Raw genomic sequence first — 20,830 nt, forward strand, 5'->3', positions numbered from 1 at the left:
TGGCACTTACCACTGGTTAGTGTGATGTCTAGTATACATCAGTGTCCTCGAATCTGACCATCCTGAAAACAGCATTACATCTGCCCATCTTTGTGTTCTTAGCTCCTCTCACAGAGCCTAGTACATGGTACATGTTCAAATGTGAAGCTGTTGAATGAATGCTCACTTTGTCCCCCATCCCTTTGCTAAGCTGATTCATCTAGTAAATTACCTGCGGCAGAGTAATTACATGCCAATTCATCGGCATGTTTGTGGCAGACACACCGTTTGCCAGATGCTGTGGGAGACACTGGGTGCAAGTAAGCAGGTCGGCCCTGGCCTCTGCCCTCGGGGAGTTCACAGACCCATGAGGGCAGAGGAGGGGTTACATTAGGATGAGAACACGCTGCGAAATTAGCAAACAAGAGTTTGTTGGGGTGAAAAGTCAAGGTAATAGGATGAGCCATGGATCAGGACACTGGGCAGATTGTTACACAATCTGGAAGGCAGAGAAAAACTGTATGTGCTTTAGAAACTGAAAAGCACCTTGAATAATATGAGTGACACAGAGAGACACCAACCAATGAAGCGAAGGGCCCTCCTACAATTTGGACCACACCACTTCCGCCTGGAGAGTTCGCCATTCCCTGTTGCTCATGGGATGGAGTACATTTGTACATGGCCTCCCAGCACTGCACAGTTTCTCCCAGCTTTACTTATCACTGCTTCCAAAGGAAGCGTCCGACCACCGTTTTGCTCCAGTGCTTGTTCTCTTTCCTTCAGATAGCTCATTATTTTATTCCCTTCCCCTAGAATGCCTTTCTCGTCAGTTCTACTAATGGAAAACTGGCCCACTTTCTAAGAACCGTCTCCTTCCCTGTGACTCAGACTGAAAGTGGGCTTCTTCAATTCCCTCAAAATCCACGTGCCCACTGCCTGCACCATCCACACAGGATTCAAGTCCTGCGTGCTGTGGACCGGAAATGGCCTGTCGGACCGCAAGATCTGTACCTCACACTCTGTCTTTCCACAGCATCTAGCGAAACCCCTTCTGTTTCAAAGGCTTCTGATAACCTGAAGTGAATTGATTTTTTTCTTCTTTTTTTTTTTATTGCAAACCAATTTCTCAACCCCCTATGGCTTTAAATGTGGAGGGGGGGGGGTGGAATGGAAATTGCAGCTCTAGACAGATAACTTCAGAATTTGTAAAAACCTCTGGTGAAATCTCCCACCAACTTTGTAAATCTCCCACCAGCCTGGAGCAATTCTTCTCCTTGAATTATCTGGCTTCACCGGATGTTGATTATTCTAACCCTGCTTTTGAGGATGGTAGGGGCCTCCATCTGCCTCGGCGTATGTCTGCCCACATCTCCGTCACACTGTGGGACTGTCCTACACAACAGCAGACTCTGCTGTGGTGAAGAGCAAGCAGGACCAACAGCGGAAGTACAGCTGGTACTTCTGGGAACACAAGGAAACAGCGAGGAAAGTGGCCGGGCCCATCGGGGACGCAGACAAAGGACGTCAGTCCCTGCAGTTCTCTGCCCAAACCCACAGTAGATTTTCTCTGCACTGGTGAATTGGCCATCTTGGCCCATTTGCAAATAACAGGCCAGGACTTGCTGGACTGGAAATTCAGGTGAGCGGGCCTTAATCCCAGGCTTCCCTTTTCAAACTGGCTGCTCCAAGTCTCAGAGCCACAGTGGGGCCCACTTACACATTTCAATGGGCAGTGCTGCCCGACTCTGACTCTCCTTTGCTTCCCAACCCTTGTTTTTCCTTCTTCTTTGGCCCTGGTTTTAGTTCATAAAAGCCTGCCATACTTTATGTAGCTTTATACGTCTCCTCACACTCTTTCTGGAACAAGCAAGATATAAATAAATTCTTGATTTATTCTCCCCAATATCTTTCTTCTCTTCTAAATGTCTCTCTACACTATTTTATGGAAAAGAGAATAGGGTGCTCAGAATAAGATTTATTATTTTAAAATTGAAAATGCATGAAAGTTTTATAACAGAATTAGGAATGAGTTTTGTGAACCTGAGGACCTGCACATAGTTGAACATAGTGATTTTCACTGTTTTTCTTAGAATCATCTACCTTCTCAATAATTCAAACATCTAAAAAAAATTAAAAATAAATAAAAATAAATAAAAAATAAATAAAATAAATAAATAAAAATAATTCAAACATCACAAATATGCATTTTTGTGCATGGGAAATGTTTTACAAAAAGATATGCCATATGAACTTGTCAGACAACAGACTGCAAATTCTAAAACTGGTTAAGGGGGAGGGAGACTATTAAACTCACTTTAAGTAAGCCAGCCAGGTGTTCAATGGGGACATAACAGACCTAGTAAGCATGAGCTTCAACGTTGGGAAATTACAGCCAAAAACCAGCATTGCTGATTCTTTTACCCTGGCTTAGAGGGTTATCATATACGCTTATGTGGTGACCCAATTCTTAAGACACAATTCAGCTGGGCAAAAACTGACCGAGAACTCCTGGGAGAGAGGATAGTGAAGCAGAGGCAAAAGTCAAAGTGGCTGGCATCGGGAAATTTGTCACCTTGCCAGGAAATTAGCCATGTAAACGAGTGTTTCCAAAACAAGGGAGAAAATAATGCTACGTGTCAAAGAGGGTGCTTTCAGGAGAGAGAGGTTCGCTTATAGAAAGGAAGATAAACAAAAGCTTTCTGTGGAGGTGGCATCATGAGATTTGAGTCTTGGAAAAAGGTAAGATGTTATAGGAAAGACATTTGGGAGAAGGCAATAGCAAGTAAAAAGAAGTCTGAAATTCTGGTAACATCTCTCAGGGAAAGAGAATGGAAACCGCACCTAAAGCTGCCCGCTGAGTCACCCCGCTTCCCTTACCAAGAAAGATCACGCTGGATGCGGGGCACTCATTCCTGCAGGTTGTGAGCAGTGAGCCAGAAGGACAACTAAGCAGTGTCGAGGTAGGCAAAGGGCAAGAGTGACCACTGAAACAGGTAGAGGGGAGGAAGGGAGTTCCTGGGGGGGGTGGCATTAATAACTGAGGAGAAGGAACTGACAGGAGAGAAGATATTTTAAGGCCACGTTTACCCTGTATCAATGCTCATTCAGCTGGCTTTTGAACTGTACATCATTTAATCTCCCAAGTCATCTAACAGGTATCTCAGTGGTCAGAAGCACACATTGCAGAGAGGCAGTGTTTGGGTTCGGCTCTGTATCCTAGCATTAGCTGTCTGTATGGTCTTGGGAAAGTCACTGAACCTCTGTGTGCCTCTCTGGTTCCTAATCTGTAAAGGTGGGAGCTTCGGTTGCTATGCAGGGTGATGTAGAGAAAGCACCAGGCACATGGTAAGTGCGCCCTAAAATGAGCTAACATTATTTGACCTTTATACGCCATCAAATCATTAGAAAGTCATTCTCCACTATAAATAAATAGATTTAAAAATGCTGGAGTCCTCTGGTAAGTTTGGTTGCTATAACAAAGGCCACCATGTGAGCTCTTAAAAAAATGGGACGAGAATAGCAAAGTAGACTTTGGAGCCATGCCACCAGGGGTCAAGTCCCATCCCTGCCATTTACTAGTTCACAGTGCTAAATAAAGGTCTTCTGTTACTATCACTAGCAACACTGTGTTGTTTCCCAAACTCCGTGGACGGCCTTTAGTCTCATGACTCTCCAAAGTCTTACAAAAGCAAAACCGAAAAGAAATGTTTAGAGATCAGTTTCAAGCAGGGGTACCATTCTTTTTCTTTCTAATAAAAGTATTAAAATGCTGTTATAAAAATAGCCAAAGCTCACTCCTTTTCCCCCTTTTCAGTAACAGACAACGAGCAGCAAGTCTCGAGAACAGTGCTGCAGCACATGGGTAGCGTGACGGGGGAGAGGAGAAATGTGGTAAACAGTGTTTTGAAAAACCAATTGCCCTAAAGCTCTGAACACTAGAATATCAGACATTCAATAGGAGAGACACTGTTTCTAGACCTTAGAGCATCAGTAATGAGGGCATATGGCAATAAGGATAGGATACAGCAAGAGTCAGGCTGTGCATGCTAAGTCTTGGCAGAACCTGAACCAGGTATGAGAGAAACACTTGGGTGAAGAAACACAAACATGCGAAAGAACAAAGAGAAGGAGACGCATCGTTCACAAAGATGGATGATCTGAATCATCCATCTTTAAATAGATCTCTGGAAACATGTGATTGCTTTTTTCACTGATGCATGCACATTCTTTGCAAACACTACCTGTTGTTTGCTTGACTGAACGTTCAAAAGGCACCGAAGTCTTTTAAGATCTGAATAGTCCCTAGGAGAAAGAAGAACATGATGTCAATCAACAGAAGACTCCTGGTGAACTAGTCACGTAAGCCACTGGTGGCACTGCCCCTTGGGGACTGGAACAGATGCACACTAAACATTTCCTTTTGAACTCGATAAATGATCAAACATTTCAGTAAACACCGTAACTCAGAGTAGCTATTGTCAAGGGTCCAAGCTATTTCTCAGAAAGCTATTAAGTCTGGTTGCTGGCCTCTGTCTGAGTTAATAATTAGCAAAGACTTGGTATGGGGTTACCTGGTGGCGATTCCTTGCTGTTTTTTATCAGTTGATTTTTCTGTGGTCTTCACCTTTTTGTCTTGATCAGGCATTGTAAAACGTCAACGCCCCAGAATTAACATCTCATTCCTGTCAAAGGAAACCAGAGGGAAAAACTTTAGTTGGATTGTGTGCTCCAAAATATTGTCAATTAATACAAACAAAAGTCACTTACATCATTTACTTAAATATGCAAACACTAATACTTATTTCTAATACAATAATAAAAATGTTAATATGAACACCATGTACTATTATCATTTAAAGGCCTTTGAATACATTTAGAGCATTGTTTATATTATAGTACTCCATGAGCCTACATTTTCCAAGTCATCCTTGATTTCAAATAATCTGGCCCATGGGCCAACAATATTGTTCTGCAGGTCAGGAAAAGTACCCGTATTGGGGATTTCCAAAATATGTATCTATAAGCAAATACCTAAAGCCCAACTGATGCTCTTATGTCTTCTTACTTGTCTTTCTTACCATAAGCTGCTAGTTCAGGGGGTTCCTCCTTTATCATGGGTCATGTCCATAAGCATCCCAGAGAAAGCCCCATCACTTCCAAATAAGCTTTAGTGTCCAGAGCAACACATAAAAAATGTCATTGGATTTCCCAAATTCCTAAGTGTTTGAGCTGCCACCTGAATCTTCACGTGGATCAATTCCAGTTGTAAGCTGTTCTGCAACAACTGGGTCAGTCTTGCACAGCCCCTGAACTCACCCAACCATCCTGGTAAAAGCAACACAATGGGCCCAAAATGGAGTCACTTATGCTAAGCCCCACATCACTAAAGCAAGACTTAACTACACTTTCAGCTCTCCCAGAAATAGAAACTTAAACCAGCATCAGTTAGGTACTCGATCTGACAAGCCCCTACCATCCTCTCTCAGTAAAGTAACCCTACAGCAACTGGCCTGCTGTTTGAGTAGTATAACACCTTGTTTGCTCCCTTCCACTTGTACAAGTTTTTTTCTGCAGAAACTCAGAGCTCCTTTCTATCTGTTAGATTGTATGCTGCTGCGCAATTGATGAACTGCTGGATAAAGCTAATGAGATCTTTAAAATGTACTCAGTTGAATTCTGTTTTTTAACAAGTGGGATAGTGAGCCTCAGAACACACCCCAGTAGGCATTTCAGTCTTCTGAATTAACCTTCGTTGTTACTGTCACCTTTCCAAAAATAAATGCTAGTACTATTTCCCACCCCCACTCAAAACATGAGGTCATGAATGGACAAAGCAATTTATTTGCTGTTTTCCCCTTAATAAACTTTTTGTTCAATTGTTTCAGTTTACAGAATAAAAACAAAAAGAGAGTTGAAGATACCCATACTTTGAACTATATAGCAAACACGAAAATTAGTATAATTTAACTGAATGTGTAATTTCCACTGTGCTTCAGTGTCACAGCGTGACGTCACAGCGTGTTTTCCAGGCAAGGAAAAAGTGTGCGTCGTTCTCTAGTAACCACACGCCTCGTGTATTGCAAAACTGATGGCCAGAGGCCAAGTGTTTCAGAAGTACTTAGAGGCAAAAGGAATTGCCAGTGGGTGCTTCACTGTAATAAGGAGCGAGTAAAATTTAATTTTGTGAAATGTACAGATAGTTTAAGGAATTAAAAATGATTTTCCCAATATAGTTGTCATATTTCTGGCAAAGAGTTCAGCTGAAATTAATAGTTGGGGGCCAAGGTTCTCATCACAAATGCACACCAAGAGAAACACATCATTGGTGTTTTAGGGTGGTGTCTAGGTGGTAACTCTATGGACTCAGTTCACTCAACAAATATTTAGACACTTTGTCCAATCACACACAGAAAACTGCTAAAAGTAAAAGAGGTTACCACAGGTATGAGATTCTACTACAAGCAAAGAAAAACCCACTTAGGAACTTTAAAATATGCTTTGGACAATATTCAGATAAAGATTTGAATTAGCATTGGCTTTACTTTGGAAGAGAGGGAGGATCGGGAGAAAGGGAGGAGAAAGGAAGGAAGGGAGGAAGGGAGGGAGGGAGGGAGGGAGAGAGGGAGAATCTGTAAATTATTCTTTAAAAGCAAAAGATCTGCGTGGTTTTTATAGAGAGATATTAAGATAACCCCCAAAAGTTCTAAAAGAAATAGAAATTGAGTTAAAAATAAATAGAATCTAATTTTATTTTCCCCTTGAAGACAGAGGGAAAATTCCACATAGACACACTGGCCCTATGGCCTTAAATTCCTGCTCAGACCATCGCCGCAGACTGTTTTAGAAGGAGGAAATGAAAGCTACAACGATTAGCAATGAAAATGTGTTGAAAAGCTCATAGGCTGCTTCTGCTAGGAGATCACATCCATGGCAATCAAATCCTACCGAACCCCTTGCCTTATTCCCTTGTTTAATCTCTGTAATTTTATTGACTGGTGTATAAAGAGGAAATAATCATCTAATAGTTTTATCAGTTTAAGATTAGCATTTACTCTCTCAGCTGGAAGAGTGAAAATAAATAAATACTCTCTGCAAATGTCTCAGTTAAACAGTAAACAAATCCACCAGAACCAAAAGAAACAGACAATTATGTTTATGATAAAAACCAAAATTCTTTCCACTTAATGGCTATTAATATAGAAACCATTCCCAAAAAAAACAACTAACTTTGAGAATTTGGGAATGCTTTAAAATATTTCATCTAATTTCACTTTACAATAACAAAAATGATGACACTGTGCAGACAGTGATCATCCAAACTGGAGCCAGAGATTAGGAGGAGGGTTTGGTGGCGGGGCGTGCAGTTGGGATTTCAAACTGCCCAGAAGACAACTCGTTGCAGAAGTGCCACCAGGCAGGTCGAGCTGCCTAAGGTGGGAGCTCTCCAGGGCGGGTCGATTCAGTCTGCTTCCAAGGAGTGTTCTGGAGCGTATGCTTCAGAGCAGACTAAAGCCGAGGGAAGTGCTTCCGTGCTCTTGTCACCTTCGGTCACTGGTGAAGGGCCACCAAGCGAGGTCATAACTCCCAAGATACCCCTGTCTAGGCAGGTGCTTGCGGGGAGTTCTCCAAAAAAGATATCCAGGAACTGGCTGTTAGAAGCAAAAGAGCACTGAAGACAATATCCAGGACAAACAGTCATAAGGGACGGAGAGGCTCTGGGTGGAAGGCCCATGTCACCCACGGTGACCACTGACTCCAGTGGAGGAGCCGTGGGTGATGAGGGTACAGGAATCTCCACACCCCCTCCGGCAGCTCTCAACTACCTAGCGGGATTTTCCCCCTCCGCTGCTTGACCTCTCCAGCTGCTAGCATGACCTTGTGCCCTAGCAGCAGGCTTCGTCTTTGGCCTCCTTCTCCTCTCTAGCTTACCCCTCCTCCCTAAGGGATCTCTTGCCTTCCCATGGCTTTATAATTCCAAATTTATAGGTTCAGCCCCAACCCCATCCTGACCTCCTCAATGCACAGTCATCTCCGGGATGTCTAACAAGCATCCCAAGTTTAATATACTGCAAACAAAACCCTTGACCCCCACCCCCAGACCCAATCCCCTTAGTGCCCTCCCATCTGGTGTCACTGGCACCACCCAGCTGGTCTGCACGAAGTCCCCAATCCCTCTCCTTTCCTCCCACATTCAAGCCACCAACAAGACAGCTGTCCCTCACCCCCACTTCCTCTGCCATCACTCTATACTCCGAGCCACCACACCTCCTGCCTGGACCACCGTCACCGCCTCCCTAATCTCTCTGCTTACACGCTTGCTCCTCTGTATCCACAGGAGCCCATGGGATTACTTCAAAATTTGAACCAGATCCTGCCACTCTGTGGTTTACAACTTTCCTGTGGCCGCCTGTCACACTGGGCTTCTGCCCATGACTTTCACCCCTGAGCCCTTCCATCCTCTCCCGCTGGCCTGCCCCAGTGCAGCCGTGCTGGCCTTCTCCCAACTCATTCCTGCCTGAAAGCCCTGGCACCTGCCGCTCGCAGTTCCCCTCTCGTGCCCTCCAGCAGGCTCTTCCATGTCATTCAGGTCTCAGCTCAGATGTCCCCTCCTCAGGGAGGGCTCCCCTGATAAATCTCTGCAACATATTCACTATCCCACGCTCATTTTTGCCACCGCTTTATTTCCTTCTGGAGCCCATCAACGTCAGAAACGCTCTTGCCCACTTATCAGCTTCCCTGCACTAGATCATAAGCCCCGTGCGGACAGAGGCTGTGTCTGTTTTAGCCACGGACACATCGCCAGCGCACAGAACAGCACGTAGAACAGCGCAGTACACACAACATAAAAACTCAAAAACTCTTGTGTCACAGTCTGGAAGGAGTAGCTCAGGTATTTTTTTTTTACCAAAGTTTGTGAATTACTTCCTTCCTTTTTAACAATTATTTATGTTTTGAATTAGAGCCCCCAAATCTGGTGCTCCTGCTCAGTGCCCCAGGGAAGCCCGCGCCCCTCCCCGTGCAAACCTATTCATGAAACACTGCAATTGCCTGCTCGCCCCAAGAGACCAGGCATTGGCTCTCCCCAATTCATCAGACACCTGGGAGGCAAACCATAAATACAGGGTGGGGCAGAAGTAGGTACACAGTTGTAAGTATGTGAAACAGTTTATTCTTGTATTATTACTTGTTAATTATTGTATTATTTTCCACTCAGACAACTGTAAACCTACTTTTGTTCACCCTGTGTGTATTGAATAAAAAAATTAACAAATGGATGAAAGAATGAAAGGATGAAAAATTAACAAGTGGTTTTTATTTTTAAAAAACCTGTGTCATTCATTACTCTTGTAGTTCAAAAATCTCTGATAAACCTTCCTTAAAAATCAAATCAAGTGATGAGTATTTGTGATGCTATAATAATCTCGAACACATTCAGGAATTACTTCACCTGGTCGGCCTTTAGGAGGGAAGTTAGAATTCCGCATTAGGTAATACTCATGAACAGTGCTTTGCAAACTATCAAACCATCTAGGAAGCTTTTTTTTTTTTTTCATTTCAAATCTGTTAAGGACCAGTATTGTCAGTCCACATCCTGTTCAGCAATATAAGTCCATTGATCATGTGCTTGAACACTGCGGTGATGTTAAATTGCTGTGAACATTCGTAAACATTCACTCTAGATTTATACTTACCTCCTCGCGGGCCAGTAACACACCAGTTGCAGACCAGCTAAATAGCAATGGCCTAGATAACTGAAGTCTTTCTTGTCAAGTAACAATACTGTCTACCCCAAAACTACAGCCTCAGGGGCGGAGGGGCTGTCACCTCCAGGACAACCAGGAGAGGGTGAGAGATGAGCCTGGAAGAGGAGAGCTTGGTCCGGTAGGGCTGACCCCATAAGCCCAAGCGAGCCCTGCTTCTCTGGGGTTCTGTGTACAGTTTCATTTCAGAAAGGAGTTCTTTGGCTAAAAATACAAATAGAAAACTACTTATTTCCTGGCATTTATTTTACCAATGAGGCCAAAGGGATTATGATACTTGCAATACACAAACACTTGTGCTCACATAAATGTTTCTTTGATTCTAAATGAAAAAGCTGAAATTTAGTGGGGGATGTTTTCTGGGAAAAAAAATGGGAATGGGCACAGAAGTGAAAGTGTATATGTGAAATCCAAATGCAAAATACTTGGTATCTTTCCTTTGTACCTCAATCATGGGACCCAAGTACTACCCCGGGTGGGAGAGAGATTTTCCCATACATCACAGGGCCGGCACATGGGTCTGTGCTTTACAGCTTTAGTCACGCACAGAAATGATCCCAGCTGTGACTCACTATTGAATTTTTAATCCATTTTTAAGAAAAAACGCTTGGAAGTCACTCCCATCTTCTACTGCCATCTGAAATTTGGATTGATGCTAAAAGAAGTCCCCAGAGACACACACCTCATTTGCTGGTGATCACCTGGCAATTGCAAGGTAAACACATGTGCCCAAGAAAGGTATCCAAGCCATGGTAAAATCACCTAATGAACTGTAATTAATCTAAATTGTGCAATACAACCCCACTAACTAAGTACCATGGCACTTGTGACATGGGTTTCAGATTCTCTACCTGGAAATTTTTTTAGACCACAGGTGACTTGGCTGCTCAAAAGACACTTAAAACGGCCTCACCTTTACAAGGTCATTTGATTCATGGCAGGAAATAGCATCAAATCCCACAATCCCTTTTCTCATTCTAATCACTTAGGGTGCACCTTGGTAAATATTCCATTTTGCTTACTCTATTTACTAATGGTTAAAAAAAAACAACATTCAGAAAGTAATACCAGCAAGAGAGGTTGGCATAACTAAAGTTAAATACCACTTGGCTACATCAGATTTATTACTTTGAATAAGAACTAAAATAAACTGCTGTGAACTCTACCACAAAAGGAAGTTAGAACTTCCTTGTACCAACAACATGGAGTATCTATTTCTTTTGGCAAATTGCGGTTGACTCCACATTAAGTGACAAGCTGCAGTTCCGCCTGTGCCCAAGTAGAAACTTAGAGAACTTTCAGCCCTGTAACTAGCTGTCACTGCAGAATGAAAAATCATTTCTGCAATCTTTTACTGTGGATACATTTTTTTCTTAAAATTCCTTTAATGGTAGCTCTGAAAAAAAGGGGTTAAAATAAGATATGACCATAAAACAACAAGAAATAAGAAAAATGTGTTACAGTGCATTGGTTATATGTTACTCTTGATCTTGACCGCTGTACCATGGGCATGCAAGATGCTAACATTAGGGGAAGCTGAGTGAACATTATATGGGAACTCGTTGCACTATTTTTACAGCTTCTATGTGAGCCTAAAATTCTTTCAAGATAAACACTTAAAAATGCGCTGGCCACTTGGGCAGCTTATGTGACTAAAGTGCTCTGAGACTAGAGGACACTTTATTTTTACAAAGAATAATTGCACTTAATCTCATAGATAGAGGTGCTTGGCCTTTTCAAATTCATTGTTTTAGAAAAAACTGTATATCCTGCCCAGAAAGCGTCAAGTTAAATTGGACAAATTACTCAAAACAAGCATGCGCGCGTACACACACACACTTTAAAAATAAAGTGATCAAAAAGTCAAGGAGCTCCCATAAAAAACATGACTTACTTATACCTATTAGAGCCCAAAAAGGACATCTGTTTCTCTTAAAAGGCAGTCTTGATTTTATTCCTTATACTACATTGTTACATTCCCCAGTGAGCTGTGTGGAGCTAGCAGCACAGAGAGTTACTACAAAACAGAACCTTCCAGCACATCTAGTATCAGGGGTCTGACACCTTCCCAGCCCAGGAATGGAATGGAAAGGAATGACAGGTGGAGAGCAGGTGACAGAGGGTGGCAGGACCGCAGTCCAGCCTGAGAAGCACACCTTCCCTAAAGGGAGTCACAATCACACCAGACTGAAGCCAAACAAACTGAAGTGCCTGCACAGGGCCCACGAAGCTGATCCACGGGTCAGGAGTTGCAGATCGTGACTCAGTGCCCTTTGCTTAACACAGGCAGAAACGGAGGCCCGAAGAGGTAAAATGTGCCTAAGAGGAGAAGGGAGACAAAGCCAGGTTCACCTTCAGGGTCCAAATCTTAATGGCAAACTCCAGGGTAGATGGGAAAGAGAGGATTTGTTGACTTTGGCCCTTAGCGGCGGGCAAAGAATGGTATAATAAGAATTGACGCTTGCATAACTCTGCCTCCTGGACCCTGAAGTGCTGACAAACGTCCACTCATTCACCTTGGCTCACTCATGTGAGGTTGGTAGGTGGTGTTCAGTAACAGCGTCATCAGAGCGGGGACAAAGATGCAGTTGCTACAGCGCCCACTGGCAGGAATGTGTCCCCAGCGAAGGGCAAGCATCACCATGGCCTTGCCCCTCGGTCAGTAGATTGACACTTTCCTCGTGCACATAGTTTACACTGTGAACAATTTTCTATTTTTTAAAATTTAAACAAGCTCTTGGAGGTAAAAACAATAAAAAAATTGAATAGTATTTGATTGTCTCCTGATCACTCCCTCAAATATTTACTGACCATGGGCTATGTTAGACACTCCTTCAGAAGTTCACCTTCATTTTCTACTGGCTAATACTAACCCAAGGTGGTCTCAGAGAGCTTCTCCAAAATCAGCTAGAATATATGGCAGACAAGTAGCATCACAGTTTTCTTATTTTCAAGCTTTACTTTACTCCCATTCAAACTCATATCTTTTGTGACAAAGGGAAATACCTGCCGATATGAATGTCATTTCTATGGGTTCCCTCAACTGCCACTGCATAATGGCATCCGTGATGCATCTGTGTTCAGGCTTCGTGTGGCTGCTAACCCCAGTCCACTCAGGACAGAGTCCACCACACGCCTGTGTTAGAACAAACGAACCTGAGACCCACGTATTCAGTAGTGATTGTTTCAAAAAGGAGAAAAGGGTCCAGCTGAAGGAAGAATTTCTATTAGTTGATGAAAATAACTAAAGTGGCACACTAAATTTTTCTTTTCTCATTAGTCCCAAATGTAGTAAAATTACATTTTTTCCTGTTTTTGTGTGAGAGAGAAAGGTGAAAATGATAGTCATGCATTCCTTCAAGAAAAGATTATTAATCTCCCCATATATGCCCAGAATTAAAGATACCGCACTGAATGAGACATGGCCTGAGTGTCTTCCCTGAAAAGTTAACCGTCACGGTAATAAGTTGTGATAATAAGTGAGTCGTGAACTAGTAATAAGTGAGTATGGATCCAGGGGTTAGAAACAAGCGAGGCTGGATTCAGCCCCAGACCTTCTAAGGGTGAAGGAACACTGGTTGACACACTGATGTCCTTAACAACTGGTGGCACTGCAAGCCACTAGAAGCACTTTCTGAGCCAGAAAATAAAATTAAATTGTACCTAATAATATTTCATTTTAACCGTATTTCATTATTTACTTTGCTCTGACTATCTGGAAGACACTACTGGGCACTGCAAAAAAATTTTTCTACAACTCAGTGTGTAGGAAATTATAAATATATAGTTATAGTATGGAAAAATTACTGTCTTTTTAAAGAAAATTTTTATTTATTTATTTTTAGAGAGAGGGGAAAGGAGGGAGAAAGAGAAGGAGAGAAACATCAATGTGTGGTTGCCTCTTGTGTGCCCCCTACTGGGGACCTGGCCCACAAGCCAGGCATGTGCCCTGACTGGGAATCGAACCAGCAACCCTTTGGTTAGCAGGATGGCACTCAGTCCACTGAGCCACACCAGCCAGGGCAAAGCACTGCCCTTTAAATAAAAGGACAATTTCTTATAGTTTAGCCTGAAACAAGATATTATATAAGAACAGTAGAAACGTCAAAAAGCAGAGAAAATCCATACCCAGGAAAAGATTACAAGTTAGATGGATTCAGGGAAACAAAGGTCGCTGTGGGCTGAAGAGCTGCAGAGAGCCTCAGGAACCCTGGGACTTGAAGAGGCCCAGGAGAGCAGGGAGGGTGGGGGAGGATTCCCCGGGGGAGGGAGCCAAGGGATGGAGGCAAGATGCTGAGGGCGGCTTTGGGAGATGGTGGGTAGACGGGTTGAACTGGAGCTGAGGAATCAGGAGAGGAGTGAACGATGGGCCCATGAACGAGTGGTGACCTCCAAAACGACAGCCAACCTACGGCACAAAGTAGTCTCCAGTACTGCATAGCCCTTCGGCATGAACCTCAGAAAAACGACGCCTCCCTCTTCCTCACCCCCTTGCTCGTCTGGTCTCGACTTCTTTTTATTCCATGTGGTTCCAGTCTCTCCACATCTCTCCGTGCTCACTTGCCAACAACCCAGTCCACATCGTACCCTGAACTTCAGCAATCACTTCTTAAATGGCCCTGCAATTTCCAGTTTCTCCCTCCTCCAAAAACCACCAACAAAAAAAATCCACTTTCCACACAACAACAAAAACACCCATTCTTTCTGTGGAACTACTTTGACCAGTTAAGGCTTCATGGGATTCCCGTTGCTCTTAGGATGAAGACAAAAATTAACCAAGACCTTTGCGGTGTTTCATGAAATGGTGCCTCCACCCCCTCAGCCAACCCCACTCACACTTGGCTCCTGAATTCTTGTCCCAGATCTGCTGCTCCTCAGTACCCTGGACATTCACTCCTGGACACAAGTATCCGTTCTTTACGCGAATTTTCGCTGACCTCCCTGATGTAGTCACAGCTGCACCGGGCACTGCCTAGCAGCTCTTGATAAAGAGGCAGATTCAGGCAATAATTCGTAAGTACAGATGCCTGTCTGCTTAGTTTACTGTAAACTAGCCAGGGGTAGAAATGACAGTTAGCTTGCTCATCCCCAGCATCCGGCACAGCACACCAGTTTATAACAAAAGGAGTATTCAGTAAATGATTACTGAATGAATGAGTGAATGAACAAACCAATGAATAAACAAATCCCGTGAAACATGATTTGGAAGCTCCAAGTATAACTGGAGTATCACTGTTTAGATATGGAGAGTAAAGATAATAAAAAACGGTCATTAAATACGTTTGCCCCAGTTGACCCATATGCAGTTATTAAAGAATGTTGGTTTGACGAAAATCCCTTTATACATGTGAGGAAGGCACAAAGTAAATAAGATCTCCGTGATAAATATAGACTAGCTCAAACGTCCATGAGTAGGACAATAACATTTCCCAAAGGAAGGGTGGGTATTCATATTCATATCAAGTGCAACATACACTGCACAGTACATGAATTCCGTGGTCTCCACTGACGAGAGGTTAAAGGTTTAGAAACGATCGTTCCTGCAGCTACACCACTGGAATGGATGACAGGAGACAGGGTGGTCACGGAGACCTGGTTTCCGCTTGCCGACTGAGCGACCTCAGAAAATCCCTGGACCTGTCTGATGACCAGTGTCCTCATTCATAAAAATAGAAATTACAACTTCCCTGTGATGAGGTGGTAGCTAGAACCCAATAAAAGGAAGCCTGTCTAAAACTGCTGGTAACAATATATAACCCTGGCTGGTGTAGCTCAGTGGATTGAGCGTGGGCCTGCGAACCAAGGGATCACGGTTGGATTTCCAGTCAAGGCACATGCCTGGGTTGCAGGCCAGTTCCCAGCAAGGGACCTTACCAGAGGCAACTGTACATTGATGTTTCTCTCCCTCTCTCCTTCCCTTCCTCTCTAAGATAAATAAATAAAATCTTTTAAAAAATAAAAATAAAAAATAAAACTGCTGGTAACAATATAAATGTTACTATTATGATAGCTGTTATACATATTATCATTGGTAATATTACCCTCCAATTTAAAAAGCTTAGCATCCATATTTTAAATCATTTGTCTACATTCACTGACTTAGATCCACTGATGATGACAAATACTGGACATAAAGTTTTCTAAAGTTTTATTTTCAATGTCACAAATCATCTTCATTTTAATTTTCTCACACCTAATGTTACTTAGGTTTTATTACTATAAGCACTTTGATGTATTCATTTAATTTTCAAAACAATTCTATGAGGTGGGTAGGATTGTATCTCCCACTTATAGATGAAGAAACTGAGGCACTGAAAAGCTAAGTAACTTGGCCAAGAACTCAATCTAGTGACAGTAACAGTCATAATAAGATGTTTCCATGGTGCTTACCCTGTGCCAGTGCTGTTTAACTGCTTTTCCAAAAAATCTAACAGGTGCCTAATATCGCTGTCCCCATTTTACAGATGAGAAAACTGGGGCCCACAGGGGCTAAGCAATTTGTCCAAGTAGAACAGCTGACAAGTGGCAGAACAGGGACTGAAAGCCGGGCGTTTCATTTTCCCAGCTATTTGCCTCAGTGAATTTTCTAGATTAGTATTTTCCACTTTATTAATAAAATATCACTTCATACAGTTTTCTCAAATTAATTGACAATTCCCTATTTTTTATACAAAATATATTCAGTGCTATGACTTTTTCTTGATGGCCCAGGGTCATGGCTGCTGTGATTTGCCATGTCTGCCTCATTTTTATTTGAATTGTTACAGAAAGGTTATTTTAGTCACTTTCTCTAGATATGCGCCAGCTCACTATCATTTTGCCCCTTTGCCTCTGCTGAGGCCTGAGAAGGTAGCAACCACAACTATTCCTAATGTAAGACTGGATAAGCTCTGAGCGGGTGCCAACCCCGTGGACGTGCAGACCCAGACTAGGGCTGCTGCAGATTTCAGGTGAGGTGAAGGGGGAGTTTGACCTCTTAACGAGCACTTACTTTACCAAAGGAGGTGTCATCTATTTTACACAGTGCTCATTTTCAAGTGTATTTTGAATTACCAAACATGTTGGGCATATACACAAGTATGTTTAAAGCTTACTTTCCTATAGAAGACCGAGGCTTTCAAAAATGTAACACTCATTTCCAAATCCAAACCACATACCTCGTCCCCAAATTAATACTTTTTATCCTCACACCCTGCTCTATTGTGTATCTGCTTCCTTATCTCTCCACCCCCCCCAGTAGAACCTAATATGAGTACACTGCATTTCCTGTGTACTCACCAAAGTGCTAAGAAATGTGCCCATATTGATGCATGTAATAAAAGAGCTCCATTTTACAGGTCAGCAATCTCAAGTGCAAAGACGAAGTAACTTGCCAGGGATCCTATACCCAGCAGTGGGTGAGCTGGGATTTGAACACAGGCAGTCTGGTCTGAGAGTCTGTGTTCTATGGACTCAGCTATTTTGCCCTTGAGGATATAGGTTCTAAAGAAACAATGACTTTGCCTTGGTCGTTGATGAATGCCCAGGTGCTCATTCAATATGCTGACTATCTGAATGAACTCCCTCCCTGACCTGTGCCTGTTCAAGTGCTCAACTCAGTTTACTGACTTTGGTCTCAAAGTCAGACTGGCTCTGACAGGCAGATTAACATTCCGGACCTTCTCTCACCTCATCAAGACTTTACTGGTTGCAGTTTCTCTTGACCCACCCTAATCTGTCATGGTGCCCTGGACTCATCAGGTGGTCAATAAATACTCATTGAATAAATGAGTCTCTAACCTGCACCAGAGCTATTGACAAACACAAGTTGGTGATCAAGACATATGATGCAATCAAATGGTAGGATGATGTCCTAGAAACTGCATTTCACTAAATTAAAAGATTGATTTTTACCTTTTGTCAGCTGACCCTGAAAATTTCACAATTACAAACTCCAGTGTGTTTTTCTTTCTTAAAAAGACTTTATTTGTATAGGGAAGTCTTAGATTTAGAACAAATTTGACAGAGATTTCCCACACCTGCATACCCTTTCCCTATTACCAGTATCACTCACCAGAATGGTATATTTTATACCAAGGATAAACCCACACTGATACATCATAATCACCCAAAGTCTGTAGGTTATCTTGGAGCTCATTCTTAGTGTCGTACATTCTATGAGTTTGGACAAATGTATAATGGCATATTTCATCATTATAATATCATGAGGTATTTCCATTGTCCTAAAAACATTTTCTTCTCTGCCCACTCATTTTTCCCCTACCCCCAGCCCCTGGCAACCACTGATCTTTTGTCTCCATAGTTTTGCCTTTTCCAGAAAGGTCACATTGCTGAAATCGTATAGTACAATACGTAGCCTTTTCGGATTGGCTTCATTCACTTAAATACACATTTGAGGTTTCTTCATGTCTTTTCATGGTGTCACATTTCATTTTTTTCACCAAATCATATTCTATGGTCTGGATGTATCATTCACCCACTGAAGGGCATCTTGGTAGTTTGCAGATGTTGGCAATTGGGAATAAACATCCATGTGAATGTTTCCATTTTTAAACATGTTAAGATAAACTAAGACTAAAGCGCTGTGCACTTGATATGGATTATGCACATTTAGTCTTCAAAACAGTCCATGAGGTAGGTGTTGATACTAGCCCATTGTACAGATAAAAAAGCTGATTAAAGACTACTTTGCTACGGGCCGCAGAGCTACAATGCTGGAGACAGGATTCAATGACTGTCTGACTTGAAGCTTGCCCTCAAAACTGCAACGTACTCTCTCTTTGTTCTCCATTTTAAATCTCTGCCATGTACTAATAGCTATCACCCTAATGAGTATGGTAGGAAATATGACCTATGAACTGAAATAGTTTCCAACTAGTAAGGGTGTCAAAATCTAAGTAAAAGCTGTAAATTCAACATTTAGCTTTTATAAGCAAGAGCTTCATAGGGCAGAAGTTACTTCTGACTTTTCTGGAATTAATAAGGATGCTGTGGAAAACATACTTTCTCATTTTAGAGACCCATGTATTTAAGCAGTGTTTCTTGAACCCCCTGCTATGTGCATGGTACCGTGACAGAGACAACAAACGGTGGGTTAAATAAACAGGGCCTCTGCCCCCACAGACAGAATCTAGAGCAGGGAGCAGAAAAGCAATCAGGCAACACACAGAGAGAATGACTGGGGAGTGAGACCAGAGCTGCGGACGGTGCAAAAAGTAGAGTCCACTGCAGGCAGTGCGAGCTACAGGTGAAATTATGACACACGGGAGAAAATGTGGCATGTTCTGGGAACAACAACATGGAACTAAATCTCATTAAAAAGTCTGGCTTTGAACCTTTGCAGGAAGTGAAATGCCCTTATATGGTTTTTAGGAAGGTCTGTCTAAAATAGTGGGGAAAATGGATTAGACAGGGCCAGAAGGAGTCAGGGAAACTGGATAGTTGTTGGATTTAAGCAGGGAATTGGTGGAAATTGCTAAATAGTTAGAATGGAGATGATGATCTAAGAATTGAATTAACACCTGTTAAGATGGTATAGCCTTGGCAATCACTGGAAATGCAGAAGAGATGGTATAGTGTCGAAGAGGTTGTACAGAACGTGGTTTTGGTAACTGAATGGGTGGTGCCCAAGACAGAGAACCCAAGGACAAGGTAGTCTGGTGGAGTGGCGGGAGATGGAGTTTAGGGTCGCGCATGTGTAGACTTAACTGGCAGTTGGATTTGGGAGTCTCGTACTTAGTGAAACATACTAGGCTTGGAGGTGGACGGGCTCACCCACGTGGAACAGAAAAGCTAGTCAGCATCATATCTGGGGAACACAGAAACGCGACACCCTTATGGGTTTATGATTGATTCTCCAGAGACGTGGAGACAGATTGGAAGAGACACACTCCGGTTCTATGTAACCAGAATAATTACTTCATCGAACAGACATCGTTGATGGCATTTTCCCACCACCCATCCTCCCATCACCAACCCATCTGCTATGAGAACGGTTCACAGGGACTCACCTACCCACAACAGCCTGCACTGTCAGCCCCTGGCCCTTGTTGAGTGAAGCTGACTCCCGAGGCTTCGGGATGCTCCACAAGGACCTGTGGGCACCTCCCTGGAGACCGTGCCTCAAACCGCGCGCTGGCCCGGGGGAATGCCCGCTCCTGCCCCACTCACCGCGCTGGAGGGAGTGTCCCTCCTGCAGGCCAACCTCTAAAGCGTGCTTCTCATCGTCTCCGCGGCTGTCACCCGCTGCTCCGGATAGGAGAACCCGTCCTGCCCTACCCCCAGCCCACTCCTGGGCCCCGCAACTTCGGGGGCACCAGTACCAGCTGCACCGTCGGTTTTTCAATCAAATCCTCCTCTAGGCCACCAACCGGCGCTGGCTGAGCCAATGCCAACACTCCTTCTTCCCCGCCGGGGCGCCACAGCCAATCAGGAACAGCCGTGCTGCCTCGTGCCGAGCGACTTAGCTACAGGTGACGCTGCCTGTGTTGCCGTAGCAACCACAGACCGCGTAGGATCCAGCCCCTGGACTGCAAGCTTAGAGTTGGGAGCTGCTGCCACTTCACCTAGATCTAGAGCTACTTGCCCGTCAACAGGTGTCCTAAACGCTGTGGATATTTCTGGACTTGGTGTTCCCAGCTTTTAGCATTTGCAGTAAAATGGGTGTGAAAGAGCAGCTTCATCTTAGGATGTTTCGTTTCAGGAATTGCTACTCAAAAATCAATTCTCTCCCTGGTGTGGCTCAGTGGGTTGGGCGTTGTCCTGCAAACGGAAAGGTGGCTGGTTCTTTCCAAGTCTAGGAAAAAGGTGGCCAGGTCCCTGGTTGGGGGCGAGCCAGAGGCAACCAAACGCATCGGTGTTTCTCTCCCTCTTCTCTCCACCCCCTTTCTAAAAATCTTTTTTAAAAAACATCAATTCTCACCCAAAGCAAAGTTTTAGTTTGAAAAGGATCAATGCTACATGCTAAATAGCTTCCATATAGCATGAAAACAGTGATTCAAGTTCTCTGCAGGCTTCAATCATGAAAATGTTGTGAAAAAGAGTGACTTGAGACTCAGGATATATGTACTGTACACCAATTACTAGTTTTG

General features: G+C 43.3%; 1 protein-coding gene across 5 annotated transcripts in view; it reads right to left on the reverse strand.

Moving 5' to 3' along the window:
* The window catches only part of NEK10 (NIMA related kinase 10), a 175,034-nt gene extending 154,870 nt beyond the window's left edge, over positions 1-20,164 (reverse strand). Inside the window, exons 1-3 of one of the 5 annotated variants that reach the window (XM_037135565.2) lie at positions 19,911-20,163; positions 4,551-4,661; positions 4,221-4,281 (exon numbers count right to left, since the gene is read on the reverse strand). In XM_037135565.2, the coding sequence (XP_036991460.2) occupies positions 4,221-4,281; positions 4,551-4,624 (135 nt within the window). In that variant the 5' untranslated portion in view covers positions 4,625-4,661; positions 19,911-20,163. Of the gene's footprint in view, positions 1-4,220; positions 4,282-4,550; positions 4,662-5,057; positions 5,358-19,910 lie in introns of those variants that run through there. The other 4 variants (XM_053669247.1, XM_053669249.1, XM_053669248.1 and 1 more) reach the window with 4 other exon arrangements.
* Positions 20,165-20,830: the final 666 nt, after the last annotated feature.

Source organism: Artibeus jamaicensis, unplaced genomic scaffold, assembly GCF_021234435.1.
Source record: "Artibeus jamaicensis isolate MK-2021 breed Jamaican fruit bat unplaced genomic scaffold, CSHL_Jam_final contig_519, whole genome shotgun sequence".
Taxonomy (NCBI): Eukaryota; Metazoa; Chordata; class Mammalia; order Chiroptera; family Phyllostomidae; genus Artibeus; species Artibeus jamaicensis.